At 33.5% G+C, this 16,734-nt stretch overlaps 2 protein-coding genes and 1 long non-coding RNA gene across 3 annotated transcripts; 2 read left to right on the top strand and 1 right to left on the bottom strand.

Moving 5' to 3' along the window:
- Window positions 1–609: 609 nt before the first annotated feature.
- On the top strand, window positions 610–4,150 carry LOC110941605 (phosphatidyl-N-methylethanolamine N-methyltransferase). Its single transcript, XM_022183265.2, has 2 exons — window positions 610–1,949; window positions 3,768–4,150. Exons 1-2 carry the CDS (start codon window positions 1,705–1,707, stop codon window positions 4,015–4,017), a joined length of 495 nt encoding a protein of 164 aa, XP_022038957.1. The 5' UTR covers window positions 610–1,704; the 3' UTR covers window positions 4,018–4,150.
- Window positions 4,151–6,852: 2,702 nt separating this feature from the next.
- LOC110941607 (probable GMP synthase [glutamine-hydrolyzing]) lies at window positions 6,853–10,902 on the top strand. The gene is made up of 5 exons (XM_022183266.2): window positions 6,853–7,749; window positions 9,047–9,104; window positions 9,205–9,288; window positions 9,373–9,514; window positions 10,430–10,902. Exons 1-5 carry the CDS (start codon window positions 7,173–7,175, stop codon window positions 10,790–10,792), a joined length of 1,224 nt encoding a protein of 407 aa, XP_022038958.1. The 5' UTR covers window positions 6,853–7,172; the 3' UTR covers window positions 10,793–10,902.
- Window positions 10,903–13,351: 2,449 nt separating this feature from the next.
- Window positions 13,352–14,528, bottom strand: LOC118492363. Its single transcript, XR_004893364.1, has 4 exons — window positions 14,418–14,528; window positions 14,137–14,269; window positions 13,859–13,955; window positions 13,352–13,448 (listed from the first exon to the last, which is right to left on the bottom strand). It is a non-coding gene; the product is annotated as an uncharacterized LOC118492363 (long non-coding RNA).
- Between the last annotated feature and the right edge of the window lie 2,206 nt (window positions 14,529–16,734).

Raw genomic sequence — 16,734 nt, 5'->3', positions numbered from 1 at the left:
ATAATCCAATGAAGATATGATGAATTTTGATTAATTGAAGAAATCATACACACATCCAAACACAACCACACTCATAACTGACTCAATAAACAACCGAAAAACAATCAAAATCACAAAAAATCCTAAATCAATTACAAAGATCACCTACTAACATACCTTTAGCTAACACTTTCTAACCCTAATCACAGAAAAACTTAGCAATCTAAATCTCTAATCCTAAAAAAAAGTAAAATCAACAGGAAATTTAAATAAACAGAAGTGTAACCTAGATGCAATTAAACAAACAGGTGAAGAACAAATTGAAATAATGGAATATTAATGATCGGTAAGGATAAATAGATTGAGAGATGAAGTACCTCGGTTCATGAGGTACCATGGTACACCGAAGATGACGCCGATGATGGCCATACCGGCCATGACATGCTTCTTCTCGCCGCTGTACATGTAGTGCTCCATTTTTGCCCTAAATCCGCCATTGTTCATCTGGCTTCCCATTTTTCCCCTTTGATGACCTAAACCCTTTCTGAAGAAGATGTAAATAAAACCCTTTTTCTTGGTGTGTTTGGACTTTGGACCATGCGTTATTTATTTATGATACGTGGCAAAAACGAAAAAGAAAAAGAAAAAGAAAATCACAAAGATTTACTAATAACTAGTTTAACTTTTTTTTAGAAAGATAATTTTTTAACCATCTATCAAACTTTAACTCAACTATTAACTAGTTTAACTTTTTTTAGAAAGATAATTTTTTTAACCATCTATCAGACTTTAACTCAAGATTTACCGGAAATAATAAACTAGTGTGAGTTAAATAAGATATGGGATAGTGGGAGGTGAAGGATTCGATCCTAATGTATCGTAGTTAAGTCGTTAAAAGAAATATGTTAATTGGAAATAAGAATTTATATGTGATATAACATTATAACAAATTAAAACGGTAAAATAAAATATAACAGCTCAATAATATTATTTAACTTGTTTTGATACATGATACGTGGTGTTACTAAGATTATGTGTGGCGGTTTTAACTACACTGACATCTTGTGGTGGTTTTAGGCCAATCGGTATGTATCATGAAGGGCCATCGCGAAATGAGGTGGCCACTAGTGGAACACCGCCCCCTCACTAGTGATGGTGAAGGGCATGAAGATCTTCACAATGCTCGCATAGGTAGTGGATGAGTGTCTAATTGGATTTAAAAAAAAAAAGAGAGAGATAGTGGAGAAATAGTGAACGACGCATATGGTTAGTAAAGGAGAGAGATGATGTAACGAGATGCTGACGTGACGTTGAGATGGAGGATGGTGATAGATGCTCACTAGTTATAATCTATTAAAGTTATTTTTGGGATTAAAATTATCTTTAATTCAAAGATTTTCTCTAGGAAAAGGTCGTCGGTTGAAGTTTCGTTCGTGACAAATTATCATGCGTGAGCTAGAGGTTTTAACACAATGAGCCTTCGGATGACGGTTTCCCCTAGAATCGGTGAGAGGTCGAGTCATCAGCGCTGTCTACGATCACAAACATGTATAGGCTTTTGCCCCTGGTACCTGGGTGGCCGAGTTTTGTTTGATATTAAAAAACTAAGCACCTTCTATGGCACAAATTAAAAGGGGCTTTTTAGGGTCCGAATACCTGAACAAATATCAACCAACAATCACGCTACAGTTCTCATAGTAGCAGTGGCAAATCAAATCAAATCAAATGGGGATACTGGCATGCATCGGAGTGATCTCACCTTTTCCATTCTACTACTTTCTATGGAATCACCCACAGACATGGGTTAATCTCTGCGGAAAAGATCGAGATCCTTCCAAAACCATGGCTATGGTCTCTCATGTTTTCAAGCTCATCCAGTTCGTATCGCTGTACTCCGTTTCCACTCTCTCATGGCCCCCTCCCTTGTATTTCTGGCCCCTCATCTTAATCGGCCAGTTTCTTAATTTCAGGTCCCTACTGTTTACTGAAACTTTCTTTACTATTTAATAATCTGATGTTAACATGAAGTTTTGTGATGGTTTTTTTTTTTATGATTATGAGATTTGATACATTAGAGCTGATTGTGACTGTTTGATCCAAATCTGGTGAGGTAGAGGTGTAGTTAGGTAAGTAAGTTTGCATTTAGGGAGTATTTGAAATGCAATTGGTTGGTTTTAAGAAGTCTTGGTTGGTTTTAAGAAGTCGGGTGTTATACGTAAAGCTATGTTGTCAAAAGCGCAAAAAGCGCGCGCCTAGGCGTTCGGGCGCAGCGAGGCGCACCTATAGCGCCTGGTGGTAGCCTAGGCGCAAAAATGGGTTTTTTTTTTTAAAAATGGTGCTGAGGCGCAAAAAGGCGCCCGACTAGGCACAAAAACGGTGCTGAGGCGCAGCGCATAAGCAGAAAACAAAAGGTAACGCACAAAAAAAACGAAACCGAGTGCGTGCAAAAACTGCCTTACGCCACGTGGACCCGGGTTTTCAGAGCTGCGTCTTGTGTGACATAAGGTGAGCTCTGTACAAAAAGCGAGCTTTTTTGGAAAAAAAATCCCACTGAGGCGCATGTTTCTTGTACAGAAGGTGTTTTTGTGCTTTAAACTGTTATACATGTAGCTAAAATGGTTGTGCATTTAAGTGATTTATACATTATATCATGTATAAACCTTGGCTATAACTATATTTTGGGTAAAGGATGCTAAAAACCTATAGGATATATAAAAAATATATATATATAAGCACCTTGCGCTTCGCGTATGAAAAGCCCTCCGCTTTTGCGATTTGCGCTTTGATTTTAGACCTTGGCGCTTTTGTGCGCTTCGCGCTTTTTTAAACCAAGAACACATTTAAATACTGCATCTTTTTATTTCATACAGTTTTAGTTTTTTATGTGTCTTGCCAACAAATTTCTGCTAGGTGAACCTTGCTTAACCATTTGAAATTTGTTTGTTTTTTACAATACTTATGTAGGACAAACGTTAGACTCTAACGGTTAGAGTGATCTGATCGTAGAATAGGCTATTAATCATGATTCATGACATGGTGATGTTGGAGATGATAATCATAGAAAATTAGAAACCGGCTGCCCGAATAGTCAAATACAGATTTGAACTTATTTAGTTTCATATGTGAAGTGATTAGTTATAATCACAACCAGATAACTAATCAGATGAACTATATCTCCATTGATTTTTGGGGTGTTCATGGTCTGGTGCGGTCGGTTTTGACCAAATATCTCAGGCAAACCGCTAACTACGGTTTCGGAAAAGTAAAAAGCAAACTGGTCAGGCTGGTTGGGTTGGCCGGTCGGTTTTGAAACCATTTTTTAAAAACATATCTTTGTTTTAGTTATCTAGAAATTTATAAGGATGATTCATAAGTATAATGCATATGCATAACTTCATATTCCTGAAGTGAACAAATAAATAATAAATGTTAAACGGACGGTTCGGTTTACACAGCCAGTACCAAGTTCCCAAGCGTCAAAACCTTACTGTGAACGCGGTTCAGTCTGTTTCAATGGCTTATGAACACCCCTGATTGCGGGAACATGTCACAGAGAAGTCATACCCCCCCCCCCCCCACACACACACACACACCCAAAATATTGTTCCCTGTTCTTCAATTGTAAACTAATAATGTTGATATAATATGAACGATGTTTATTTCCCTGTTCTTCATGTTTAATATTTGTGAATCTTGATTATCCAATCTCTTGATCCAATCGATCCTATCGTTTTACAACTTATAGTTGAATTCTAATATCGTTTTCTTTTCTAAACCGATTATTACAGGGTATACCAATTACTTGGTGAAGCAGGCACTTACTACGGCGTACGGTTTGGAAAGAACATACCATGGGTGACAGAGTTCCCTTTCGGTACAGTAAAAGACCCTCAATACGTAGGTAGTATTATGAGCCTTGTAGCTTGTGTAGCATGGGTCCCATTCTTGTACATCTTCCTTTGGGTACTAGGATACCTTTTCATGATACATGTTGAATCGAAAGAGGATCCGGCTTCTCGAGCCAAACCGCTTTCTTGAATCATATTAGCCAACATCCTCCCATAAACTTTGTAGTTTGATTTTATCTAGTCAGATCTAATTGATGTAGAATGTTCCTTTGAATATTTATGATGTTCGTATGCATCGATGAATTTCCTCGTTGTTGTTTTTATGTTCTTGTTATCTTATTCAACATGTTATTGTTTTAACTTTATAGTTTTCAGTCACCACCTTCGAACGGCTTTCACCAACTTCGCTTGACCACCCTTCCACCACCATCTTCGTTAGACCCTTTAACCACCAAACCGAGCATCCTCCACCGCCATTTCTTTAAGTCCCCTTCATCACCAATTCAAAAATACCTCCTCCACAGGGACCCTTCAAAAAAAATTCTTGTAAGAATGCATAGAAGGCCTGTTGCACTGATGAACTAAGGAATTTTTTTCTGGGGGTGCGAACGAGAGGTTTAACCAAACTTTCAAAGGGTTCGAATAGGATTTTTGCCTATAAAACACACTAATTTTTTTTTTCCAAGGGGTGCAACTGCCCACCCAACCCATTACCTAGGTTCGCCTCTACATTGTAGTCATTGTCCTTGAGCCCTTGAGGTATGGAGGTGCCTAAATATTTTGTTTTACCATTTCTTTTATAAAATAAATAAACTTGAAGGTTATGTTTCTTTTATCTTATTGTAATTTTCAAGTTCATTCGTTTTGTAAAAAGATATATATTATAAAAAAATAATATTGTTTTTTTGGTGTTTGTATATTTGTAAGCAAAGTATCTCTATAAAAATATATAGATGTCTTTATATTATTTAAACCTGTTATAAAACAAACTTGTTAAAAATATTCATAGAAGTAGCTGAAGATTAAATCAACAAGTTAATACTTTATAAAAAGAGTGGATACGATGGAAATTTTTGATACCAGATGAATAAAGTTGTTTAAATTAAAGGAAAAAAAGTTGTTCTTAAGTCAAAAAAGATCCAGACATGTGGACAATTCACGAAAAACATGTTGCGAATGTTCTAAAATAAAATATTATGTTTTTACTTTCTAAAATAAAATATTATGTTTTTACTTTAGTTTATTTATTGTTTTAAAGTTTATTAATTTCAAATCTTAAAACTCTTAAGGGGCGTTTGGTTCGTGGAATGATTTGGAATTGGAATTGAAATTTGTATAGGAATTAGAATTTGAAGGAATTGGATTTGGAATTTAAACATTTCAATTGGAATTGGAAATTGTTGGAATTGGAATCTCAATTCCATTTTTGTTGTGTTTGGTTGTCAAATGAATTGGAATCCATCATCCAGGCACCCACAACCACCAGTTCTGGTCGAAACGGTTCGCGTCGAAACGGTTCGATTCGAAACGGTTAGGGTCGAAACGGTTCGCGTCGAAACGGTTCGATTCGAAACGGTTTGGCTCGAAATGGTACGGGTCGAAATGGTATTGGTCGAAATGGTTCGCGTCGAAACAGTTCGATTCGAAACGGTACAGGTGTTAATACGGTTCGCGTTGAAACGGTTCGATTCGAAACGGTACGGGTCGAAACGGTTCGCGTCGAAACGGTACGAGTCGAAACGGTTCGCGTCGAAACGGTACGGGTCGAACCGTTGGCGTCGAAACGTTACGGGTCGAAACCGTTCGCATCGAAACGGTACGGGTCGAAATGGTTCGGATCTAAAACAGTATGGGTCGAAACGGTACGGGTTGAAACGGTCGAAGATTCCAATGAATTTACTTTATTTTCTTCACATGTAGGGAAGAAGGATTTTGAATTCCTTTAGTTAAAGGAATTCATGCCTAATTCCAATTCCATTGTCAACCAAACACATGAAGATTGGAATTGGGATTCCAATTCCATCAAATTCTGTGAAACAAACATCTTAAAAGATGGAATTCAAATTCCAATTCCCTTAAATTCCATTGAATTCCTGCAAACCAAACGCCCCCTTAGACTATTATGTGTGTGTGTTATATTTTTTAGTTTCAAGTATATTGTATATGTTAATACAATTCTGGAAATAACTTATTTTTAAAATATGTAAACTTGTTAAGAAATATTGATAATTTCTATAAAAAAATTTTAATGATTGTAAGCATTGCTTAGTATGTTTGTGACAGGTAAGTTTAAAATTTCTCAAAACATAAAAATTAAGTTGGCAAAAAGTCAACAGATAGAATCAAGACCTCCACCTCTCATTCGAGTGGAGACGCAAGTTTAATTCTCCCTTAAACCATTTTTAAGTTGCTACACTATAGAAACATTACTAACCGGCTAGTTACATTATTTTTAATGAGCGAATACACATCTAGAATCGAATACAAGCCCGTTTATAATCAATCTATTCCTTTTAACAGTTAATGAGCAAATACACATCTAGAACCGAATACAAGCCCGTTTATAATCAATCTATTCCTTTTAACAGGCCGGGAAATATGATCATACGCAGGGGCGAAGTATAGAAGGGGCGGGGAGGGGCGCCCGACCCCCCGAACTTTTCGCTAAGTAGTGTTATATATGTAGTTTTCGTATAGAAATTTTTGGGTATACACATTTTCGACCCCCCGGATCTATAGAAATTTTTGGGTATATACGTTTTCGATCCCCCCTCCCCCCGTCATTCGGGTCAAGCTTCGCCACTGATCACACGAGAAGGTCAAGTTATAGCATCAAATACATCGAGCCAAATCCGAGCTCAACTCAGTCAACACGGAGTCATGACCGAGCTCGATCCACATATACCCGTGACCGAGTCAAACATAAGGGGACATTTTAGTAATTTCATTTTTAAAAATCGTACATCTAGGGCTTGATAACATAAAAAACCTTTACAAGCTGGTCGATTCACCAAGTGACACGAGACAAAATATTTTAAATTTCAAATTAATTTTCAAAATCAAGTCTTTAACTTAATATTTTGGACTGTTTAGAAAAGGTCATAACTCCGGCTCTTCTAGAAACTTTTCAACCGCCCTTATTCCTCCGTCAACAACCACTGAGCTCCGCCGCACCGTCGTCTCCGCCGTCCAATTCACCGGCGATCTGTACAGGTTCCACCGTTTCGATTATCGCATTTAGGTTAATTTACACTTATGAACGTCCATATCTGTTTACACTCTCTCGAATCGTCAGTTTTTGTGCCCTAGCTGATACTTTAGCGTAATTATAACTGTGTGTGTTGAATGTCGGATTCTCCGGTGAATTCCGTGACGGATTGTGATGTTTCCGAGTCGGAATCACGACCGGTGTTAGGTCCTGCAGGTAATAAGACGAGATCAGTTGCGGAATTGCGTAAACCGGTTGTAAAACCTAAAACCGGTTGTAAACCGGTAGGAAAACTGGAGGAAGTTGTTAAGAAATCTCCGTCGCCAGTAACTGTGGCGGTTAATTTGAGACGTAAGGATTCTAAATCAATAACGCCTGTTCCGATTTTGAGACATAAGGATTGTAAGGTGTTGAGGTCAAATTTGCCGATGAATGCATCGTGCTCGTCGGATGCTTCGTCTGATTCGTCGCACAGTCGAGTGTCGGTTGGGAGGATTAGTAGAAGGAGTGTGACGCCGGTTCGGGGGAAGCAGTCTGGTGGTTTGAAAACTGGAGAGAATGATTTGAAAATAGGTGCAAAAATAGGAAAATGTGAAAGTGGTTCAAGAGGTGGAAAAGTTGAAAGTGTTGGTGTGGAGAGTGATGGTTGTTTGGAGGCTTCGGCTGATGGTTCGCCTGGACGGAAGAGATGTGCTTGGATAACGGCTAATACTGGTATCATTCACTCAAAGAATTATGTTTTTTAACATGTTTAATTATTGATTTGGAAAGTGTGGATTCTTGCAACTGTGACATGAATTGCTTATATTTCATTCTACTTCGAGTCTTTACTAAACTGTAGTTCAAATGTTGCGTTGAAATGTTATAATAGACGTAACTATATTGGAAATCATCAGCATTTGAATTGTGTAGGGTCCTTCTAGTTAGAATTTGTGTATAAGGTCTTCTAGAGTTCTAGCTCCTGCCTATGCTAAACATTTTGTGATGGATACATGCATACCTAATGACTCTAAAATGGATCTCAGTCTTGGGCTGTTAGGGCTATCTGTATCAACTGTTAGTGTTTGTATTTCTTGTCCTGTTGCATATGGAGGATTGGAGGATCCTATCTTGCGTCACTGGCATCACTCATTTGCTCAAATCTGTTTTGTAAAGGAACAGTTAAGAGCTTTCGTGCCCTATTAGATTGTAACTTCATCATTGGATAGGGTTGTTTACTTTTTTTCTTAATTTCTTTAAGTCAAAGATTTCATGTCGCATACTGAAATCCAGAAAATGGTAGCTGAAAATGAAATTTAGTGGTGTAAGGATTTAACCTATATGATCTTGTATAGTTGTAGTGAATAAATTTTATTGCCATGCATTTGTTTGGTCATTTTAGTTTTTGGTTGCAGATTACTTTCCGCTTTTTAGACAGTTAGATATGTAGAGAATTAAAGTTGGATAAATGGAGACCAACTTCAACTAACTATAACTACCACAATGTTTGTAAGCTTCGTTTGTTGATCTAAGAGTCCTTGGTAGTTGGACACTGAGGCAATTAATTAACACCTAAAATGTTAAGATGGTCTTCTACATATTGTAAGTTAAGCAATACAAATCCTCACTTTTTTTGTGTTCTTCTCACAGTTTCAAAGTCTTGAATATCTCTACATGGGCATTAAATCTGAGATCTTAAGTTCTTAACCTGAGTAACGTCTCCCCCAAATCCCCAATAAGTATCGTTTATTATTTATGTAATACAAACTACAAAGTATCTCCTTGTAAAATCCCTGCTAATATTGACACCATTCTTTTTTTCTTTTTAGTGTTAGATGTTGATCATGATAATTACTTTCGTGATCCTTTGTTTGCCACTTCATAAAGCATTTGAGTCCAATTTGTAAACATTTGACTGTGTTCTGAAATTTAATGCCTCTTACTATAAACTTACATTTTTTTTTCCAAAATGTTTTTAGTGAATATTATTCACTGCGTAATAACTCCTTATATGTTTGTTTTCGTTTTCAAGATCCTTCTTATGCTGCTTTCCATGATGAAGAATGGGGAGTGCCGGTACATGAGGACAAGTATGCACCAGCACCAGTAGACTTACTAATTTCTTTTATCATTTTTTATAACAATATAATAACCATTATATTTTATATGCCATTAAATCCCATTTTTCAGGAAATTGTTTGAATTGCTCAGTTTATCAACCGCTTTAGCTGAACACACATGGCCCACTATTCTCAACAAAAAACATTTATTTAGGTATGCCCATTAACTTTTTAGCAAAACAATATTGTAAAGTTTTAAATTTCTTTAATTCGAAATAAAACATGACCCTGTATGCAGGGAAGTATTTCATGGGTTTGACCCTGTTACTGTCGCAAAGTTGAATGATAAGAAAATATCTGCACCTGGATACCCTGCGACTTCTCTTCTTTCAGAAGTGAAATTACGGGGAATCATCGAAAATGCTCGTCAAGTTTGTAAGGTAATTCTTATTAAAAACAATATAATAGATATTCATTTTACCCTTATTTTTTTAACTTCAAGTTTTCATATATGCTCATCTTTTAACTTCATATTTATATATAACACGTTTTAAGCTTAAATTTATTTTTACCCATTTTATTTAATTTTTTCCCATAAACAATAGTATTCTTTATATATAATATTTAAGCTAAATAAATTAAGCTAGAAATGAGTAAATATAATATTTGAAGTTAAAAGTCATATATGACTTTTCAGAGTTTTAGAAAAATAACGGTAAAATTGTCATTTACTAAATTGTTTTTAATGAAGGGGCAATTTCATATATACCCCTACAAACTTTCAAAATATCATATATACCCTTGCAAAATTATAAATATCATATATATCCTTACAACATAGTTGAAATATCATATATACCCAATTCACTAAAATCAATTTAATAAGTGACAATTTTACCCTTATTTTTTTTAAATCTTTGAGATCTCATATATGACCTTTAACTTCAAATATTATATTTACTCATTTCTAGCTTAATTTATTTAACTTAAATATTATATATGAAGAATACTATGGTTTATGAAAATAAAAAATAAAAATAAAAATGGGTAAAAATAAATTTAAGCTTAAAATATGTTATATAAAAAATATGAAGTTAAAAGATGAGCATATATAAATTGGGTATATTTGATATTTTAACTATTTTGTAAGGGCATATATGATATTTTTAGTTTTGATTGGGTATATATAAATTTTTCAAGTTTGTAAGGGTATATATGAAACTAATCCTTTGTTGAATATCTGGCTATTATGCCTTTTTATAATCATATTTGCTCTGCAATATTCTTTATAATATATTTAGAAAAATTGGACAAAAAGTAACTTTAATACTTCTGCATTTGTGGTGATGGTGCAGATAGCCGATGAGTTTGGGTCTTTTGACAAGTACATATGGGGGTTCATAAACCATAAGCCAATAGTGAACAAATTCCGCTACCCCCGCCAAGTACCAATCAAAACATCAAAAGCAGATTCAATAAGCAAAGACTTGGTCAAACGCGGTTTCCGAGGCGTGGGGCCCACAGTCGTTTACTCGTTTCTACAAGTTGCCGGGCTGACTAATGACCATCTCGTAAGTTGCTTTAGGTTCAATGAATGTGTAGATGCGGGACCCACAAAGGATGTATCAGACGACTCTGGTCAAAATGGTAGATTCGAGAATGGAAACGGGTTGGGGCTAACGAGTGTTATTGATGAATTGCGTTTATCGGGTGAGTGATTGGCTAGGCGGGGGCCTCTTTTGTAATGTAATATGGAAAGACTTGAGTTTATGTATACAAATTGTTTGTATTAATGGTGTTTGTAGGTTGTGAGAATGCTTATTCTTTACACCGTTACCCTGCTTTAATTCATTTTGTATGTTGCAGGTTTTTGGTAAGATTATATGAGATCAATATATAATTATTACCAATGTATTAACGAATATAAATACTGTTCCTACAAGGATCCGCCGAGATGGTTATCTGGATCGTCGTAGCAAATGAGGAGATGGACTTGTCACACTTTGCCTTCTCCATCCTCTACTATACGTGGTAAAGAAGCCCATTAGAAGGGATCCAAGGTTGAAGCCTCAAACCCATCCTCTGATGCTCAAATCAGTTACCAGTCCAAGGTTCATCATCATCATCATCATCATAAACATGGATATCAATATGAGAATGTATAAGAAGGGTAAGAGAGAAAATGAGACTATGAGAGATCATAGGCATGTGGAGTAATTCTCCTGGTAAAAATGCTAGGAAGGATCCTCCACAATGAGGATTGAGGCATTGAGTCCCTAATAGATGTTAGGGTGACATGTATGGATATTTACTTAACACCAATAAATATAAATCAGTTCCTTGCCTAGATTTGAATATGAGACTTTCCCTCTGAAAGGTAAGTGTCTCTACCAAGTGAGCTAGCTTCACAATGGCTAGTTCTTTTAAACTAATAAAAAAATAATATTTTATGCTCGGTTAATTTGACACATGTGCCATCATATTTTTGAAGAAAGTTTTACATATGTAACTAGATATGGCAGGTTCCAAATGATTTAAGCTTGGATCAACCTAATGCTATTGCCAATGTTTTTATAACCGGACCGGTAATTGAGCTAACCGATTATTGGTTCATTAATCGGATATGCCATACTTTGGACAATGCCATATATAATTGGTCAGATACGGCAAGAGGAATTTGTCTCCATTTTAATATAAACAGAATCATTTGTCTGATAGTATTAATTGAAATCTAGAGATAAGCCTTTGAACGTCAGTTTTACTTCCAAATAAGATTTGTGCCTCAATAACCCGATCGCCATTGATAGTACCTGTAGTCGAGTTCCATTATATAAACCACATCTTTTAATCATTATTTCTTAATGACGTTGTTAGAACATCCACCTTTAGCAATGATCTGTGGTTTAGCAAGCCTAAAAGTTTAAGTCCATTAAGGACATCCGATGAGTGTATATTTGCATCGAAATTGTCATGAAGATACTCTTACTCTTAGTTATTCTTTTTCTTCGCTAGGAAATACCGAAAGCAATTGATTTATTAACTTTCTGTACAACATCATTTGTAGTTGTCAGTATGGCTCTATCTTTAAAATATTCAAATTGTTTGTAGTTTTGAAGAATGCTAGTATGCATAGAGTCAATAAAAGAGGAAATAGGATCAGACGGATTAGTAATGAGGAGATCATCTGGTATGTCTATATCACTTTTATTTAGAATTCTTTTTTACTTCTCAAACCCAAAAAAAAAATATTATCAAATCTTAATGACATGTTATATTAATTATAAAATTATTATAATAACAATAATCCTTTTATAATATTTAAATAATGATTAAAAAACTTTTGATTTTGATATATTCATTCATATTAATTAATCAATTGATTTAATATTAACATATTAAAAAAACAAAATGACCACTCGCTTAAGAAAAAAATTAAAACAAAATGAATTAAAGGATAAGCATCGAATTACCGTTATTCTTTATTATTTTCATTATTTTGACATGAATATATAATTTAATAAATACTTAATCATACAGTAAGCAAATTTTGAGAAATAAGGAGGAATTGGCATGTAGCATTATGGAGTTTTTTATTAGAATTTAGATTAAAGATTATTTGCTCTTTAATTTGGCTTGACGTTACGCACTTAACATTTGTTATGCATGGTTTATGTTGGTTACAATATGTATATATGCATCTATTTTATATTTATTTACTAGGTTATAACCCGGAATTTTTTCGGGTGATCTTTCCATTTTCTCCACCATAAATTTTTAATTCGGTTTCTTAAACTTTTTCTTGTTGTAAAGAGCCATAAAAACATACAAAAGCAAGAATGTATATTAATCATGTATATTTTTTTAGTATAACGGATTATTTTTTAAAAATTTATATACACGTATAGACAATAACGGATTATTTTTTAAAAATTTATGTTGTGGTTAGCCACTCTCATTTTTTTTAGCCTAACTATTGATAGAACATAAGCAAATCTATAATATGCTAAATCTGATGAGGAAAATGAGAGTTGCAAAGATTATTTTGGCCTGCTGCTCATCGATTAGAGCTACCTACATAATGTACACATTCACGCCCACATCAAAAATCTAAATATCCAAAGTAACAGAAAAGGTTTAATGGTTCTAAACATACCTTTGCGATTAAGAGCAAAATAACAGGGAGACGGCGATTAAGATCAAAATAACAGGGAGAAATGCAGTGTATGTACGTGTGTGACGGATTTGCAACTAATGCCGGAGATGGCAAATCCCACTCATTTGCAAATCCGTGACCGCGTAAAAACGACTACCTCTTGACGCGGTGGAATGACGGAGTTACAACCAAGCCATGGAACTTTGCCCCACCCACATCAGCTACAACAAAAAACATAAACCAAAAAATACATGTTTGGATTTAGTAGAACCTTATTAATTTGTTTCATGAAGAAGATTAACATTTTATCAACAAATAAAGAAACTCAGACATAAATCAAGAATGAATACCACTGAAGTAGGTCAAGACAAAAACTTAATCAAACCCAAATGAAATCGACCAAGTTGCATTCATCCACTATTTGTTGTTTGTAATTTCTTTTTTATTCTAAAATATCATACTACATAAAATATCCTAAACAAAGGGACACCATGAAGGTATAAAACGGTAAAATCTTCTTGATAAAAATATTTGTGCGCCCAAATCCAAACTCTCAACCAAACATCATAGAACCCTAACAATTTTATCATAAATTCGTCATTAGCATGTAACCATTACAATCGAAATGAACCTCAGAAGAAGCCGCAGTCGAGAGACTCAAACGAAACGAATCTCAGCCCAGACTTCTTATTCCAAAATCACACGATCTTCACAACCAAAGAAGTAATCTGCAAAAAAAAAAAAAAAAAAAAAAAACCACAAAATTAGTTGTCTGCTTAATTTGGGTCAGACTTTTAATGCTCTTAATTGAGTAGCATTTGAAGTAAATCAATCAATTCTATCGATCAATTTCTTTAAAATTTGAAACATTCACAACTAAAAAATATCATAAAAGATTATAAAACGTACCTGTTTGAGGTTACCTTTCGGTTATGACAACACTCTGAGGACTGGCTCAACTAACTCCACTTACCACGTTTAAACCAATCGCGGTTCCAATGATAATAGCAGCAAACTAAATCATTCATTTGACCATCTCCACCTCCAGTCAACATTTTTAGGAGCTACTTAGTCAGTATGTTGCTTAAAAATAAAATCTTTAGCAAGTAAAAAAATGATCATGAGTCCTAACAACTGAATCCAATTAACAAAACCATACAGTTGTCAACAACGTGGAAAAGAATAACAACCTGAGCTTCAAGTTTAGCAATATGAGCGATTAATGAACCATTATCCCTTCGTTTAATCGATTCTTCATCAAATCATGCTTCACAAAGACGAACTCTCAACATGTTATGATCTATTCCCATACCTGAAATAGATCAATGTATGCTGTCAGCAGCTATCAAAACACAAAATCCTCAAAACATGAATCAAACTTGGCAAATAAAGAGAAAAGAAACAATACACATTAAATCGTTAAACATCACCAAAATCCTAAAATTTCAGATCAAATGGAGTTAATGAGCTAAGATGGAGACTGCTTACATGGACACTCGATCTGGTCGGTAATTGCACCTCCGATCAGATCAGAAAACTGCATACTGAAATAGGGTCCTTGGAACCGAGGCGAGAGACGGAGAGTAGAGGTGAACACGCACGCATCACAAACGCGAGGAGGTATTTATATTTTTTTTATCTTTATGGTAGGTTCTATCATCTTGATTTAAACCATACTTTAAAGAAAGCAAAACACCTATTGCAAAAAAAAAAGGTAGAATGTTTTAATTAACGTAGATCTAAACTGAAAACCTAAACTACAAACCTTTTATTTCCAAACCCTTTTAATTATAACCGAATTAAACATCTTGAACAACAAAAAAATTGAAGATTTACAATAATGATTGACTTCAAAATTTAAATTTAAAATAATGATTGACTTCAAAATTTAAAATTTAAAATTTGAATTCTGAAAATTAAATCACTAACATCCAATACTGTAAATTAAGCAAACTTATTAGGAAAGTCTAAACTTGCCAAGCAAAATTGCTCCAACATTTATTTATAGAAAGAGATACCTTAATTTAGGAAAACCATATAACACTAAAATTTAAGGAAATAACGAAATCTTTGATGGATTGTAATTAATACATATTAAAACAGTACAAAATTTATTAAAAACAACCCAAATATTCAAATTTAAAAAATATCATAGTTAGATTTGCAAAAAAAAAAAAAAAATACAAAATTATACACATCAGCATAAACAATGAAACCTAAAATTATACCGAAAAAAATAAATAAAAAATTAAATAAAGCAAATTCCTTGTAAACAATGAATCATAGTTAGATTCCTTGTAAGGTGGTTGTTCTCCCCACATTAATGAAGCAAATTCATTAGGTATTTCCTATCAGAGAAAACAAAAAAAATAAATAAATAATTAAATACATAAGTCTAAATACAATATGTTTAGTAATCATAAAACCAATAAACATACCAAAAAAATAGGATCATCGTCCTCAATCAACTTTAAGAATGAAGGACTGTTGTTACTCAAATCCACACCTGCAAATTAAATGTGAACGGTTTTAAACACGTAAAAACGATAAATTATTTATGGAAATAAACCCATAATAGCGGGAAAACATATAAAACCGAAACAAACAAAAAAAGGTTTCAAAAAACGTAACACCATTTATTTATAGAAATAGAAACCTTAATTCCGGAAAATTATCATACTAAAAATAAATCACTAATGAAATTTAAAATTGCTCAAAATTTTAAATTTAAAATTTGATTCCGGAAATAGAAATAGAAACCTTAATCCCGAAAAATTATTATATTAAAAATAAATCACTAAAATTTACATTTAAGGTTTCAAAAATAAATCACTAACGAAATTTAAAATTGCTCAAAATTTTAAATTTAAGATTTGAATTCCGGAAATAGAAATAGAAACCTTAAAATTTTAAATTTGAGGTTTCAGAAAACGTAACACCATTTATTTATAGAAATAGAACCCCTAATTCCGGAAAATTATCATACTAAAAATAAATCACTAACGAAATTTAAAATTGCTCAAAATTTAAAATTTAAAATTTAAAATTTAAAATAGAAACCTCAAAATTTAAAATTGGAATTCTGAAAATTAAATCACTAACATCCAATCCCGTAAATTATCATACTAAAAATTATAAAACTAAAAATAAATCACTATTTATTTATAGAAATAAAAACCTTAATTCCGGAAAATTATCATACTAAAAATAAGTCACTAAAATTTAAATTTGAGGTTTCAAAAATAAATCACTAACGAAATTTAAAATTGCTCAAAATTTTAAATTTAAAATTTGAATTCCGGAAATAGAAATAAAAACCTTAAAATCTTAAATTTGAGGTTTCAAAAAACGTAACACCATTTATTTATAGAAATAGAAACTTTAATTCCGGAAAATTATCATACTAAAAATAAATCACTAACGAAATTTAAAATTACTCAAAATTTTAAATTTTAAATTTAAAATTTAAAATAGAAACCACAAAATTTAAAATTTAAAATTTGAATT

The sequence above is a fragment of the Helianthus annuus genome, chromosome 5, assembly GCF_002127325.2.
Source record: "Helianthus annuus cultivar XRQ/B chromosome 5, HanXRQr2.0-SUNRISE, whole genome shotgun sequence".
NCBI lineage: Eukaryota > Viridiplantae > Streptophyta > Magnoliopsida > Asterales > Asteraceae > Helianthus > Helianthus annuus.
The sequence above is the reverse complement of the archived record's forward strand: the minus strand, read 5'-3'. Positions and strand labels throughout refer to the sequence as shown.

What these genes read in the sequence shown, in the direction of transcription:
- LOC110941607 (XM_022183266.2), top strand. Translation starts at nt 7,173, where the DNA reads ATGTCGGATTCTCCGGTGAATTCCGTGACGGATTGTGATGTTTCCGAG. An exon ending in GTGCCGGTACATGAGGACAA is followed by an intron (nt 9,105 to 9,204) that starts GTATGCACCAGC and finishes CCCATTTTTCAG; the next exon opens with GAAATTGTTTGAATTGCTCA. An exon ending in AACAAAAAACATTTATTTAG is followed by an intron (nt 9,289 to 9,372) that starts GTATGCCCATTA and finishes CCCTGTATGCAG; the next exon opens with GGAAGTATTTCATGGGTTTG.
- LOC110941605 (XM_022183265.2), top strand. Translation starts at nt 1,705, where the DNA reads ATGGGGATACTGGCATGCATCGGAGTGATCTCACCTTTTCCATTCTAC. An exon ending in GGCCAGTTTCTTAATTTCAG is followed by an intron (nt 1,950 to 3,767) that starts GTCCCTACTGTT and finishes CGATTATTACAG; the next exon opens with GGTATACCAATTACTTGGTG.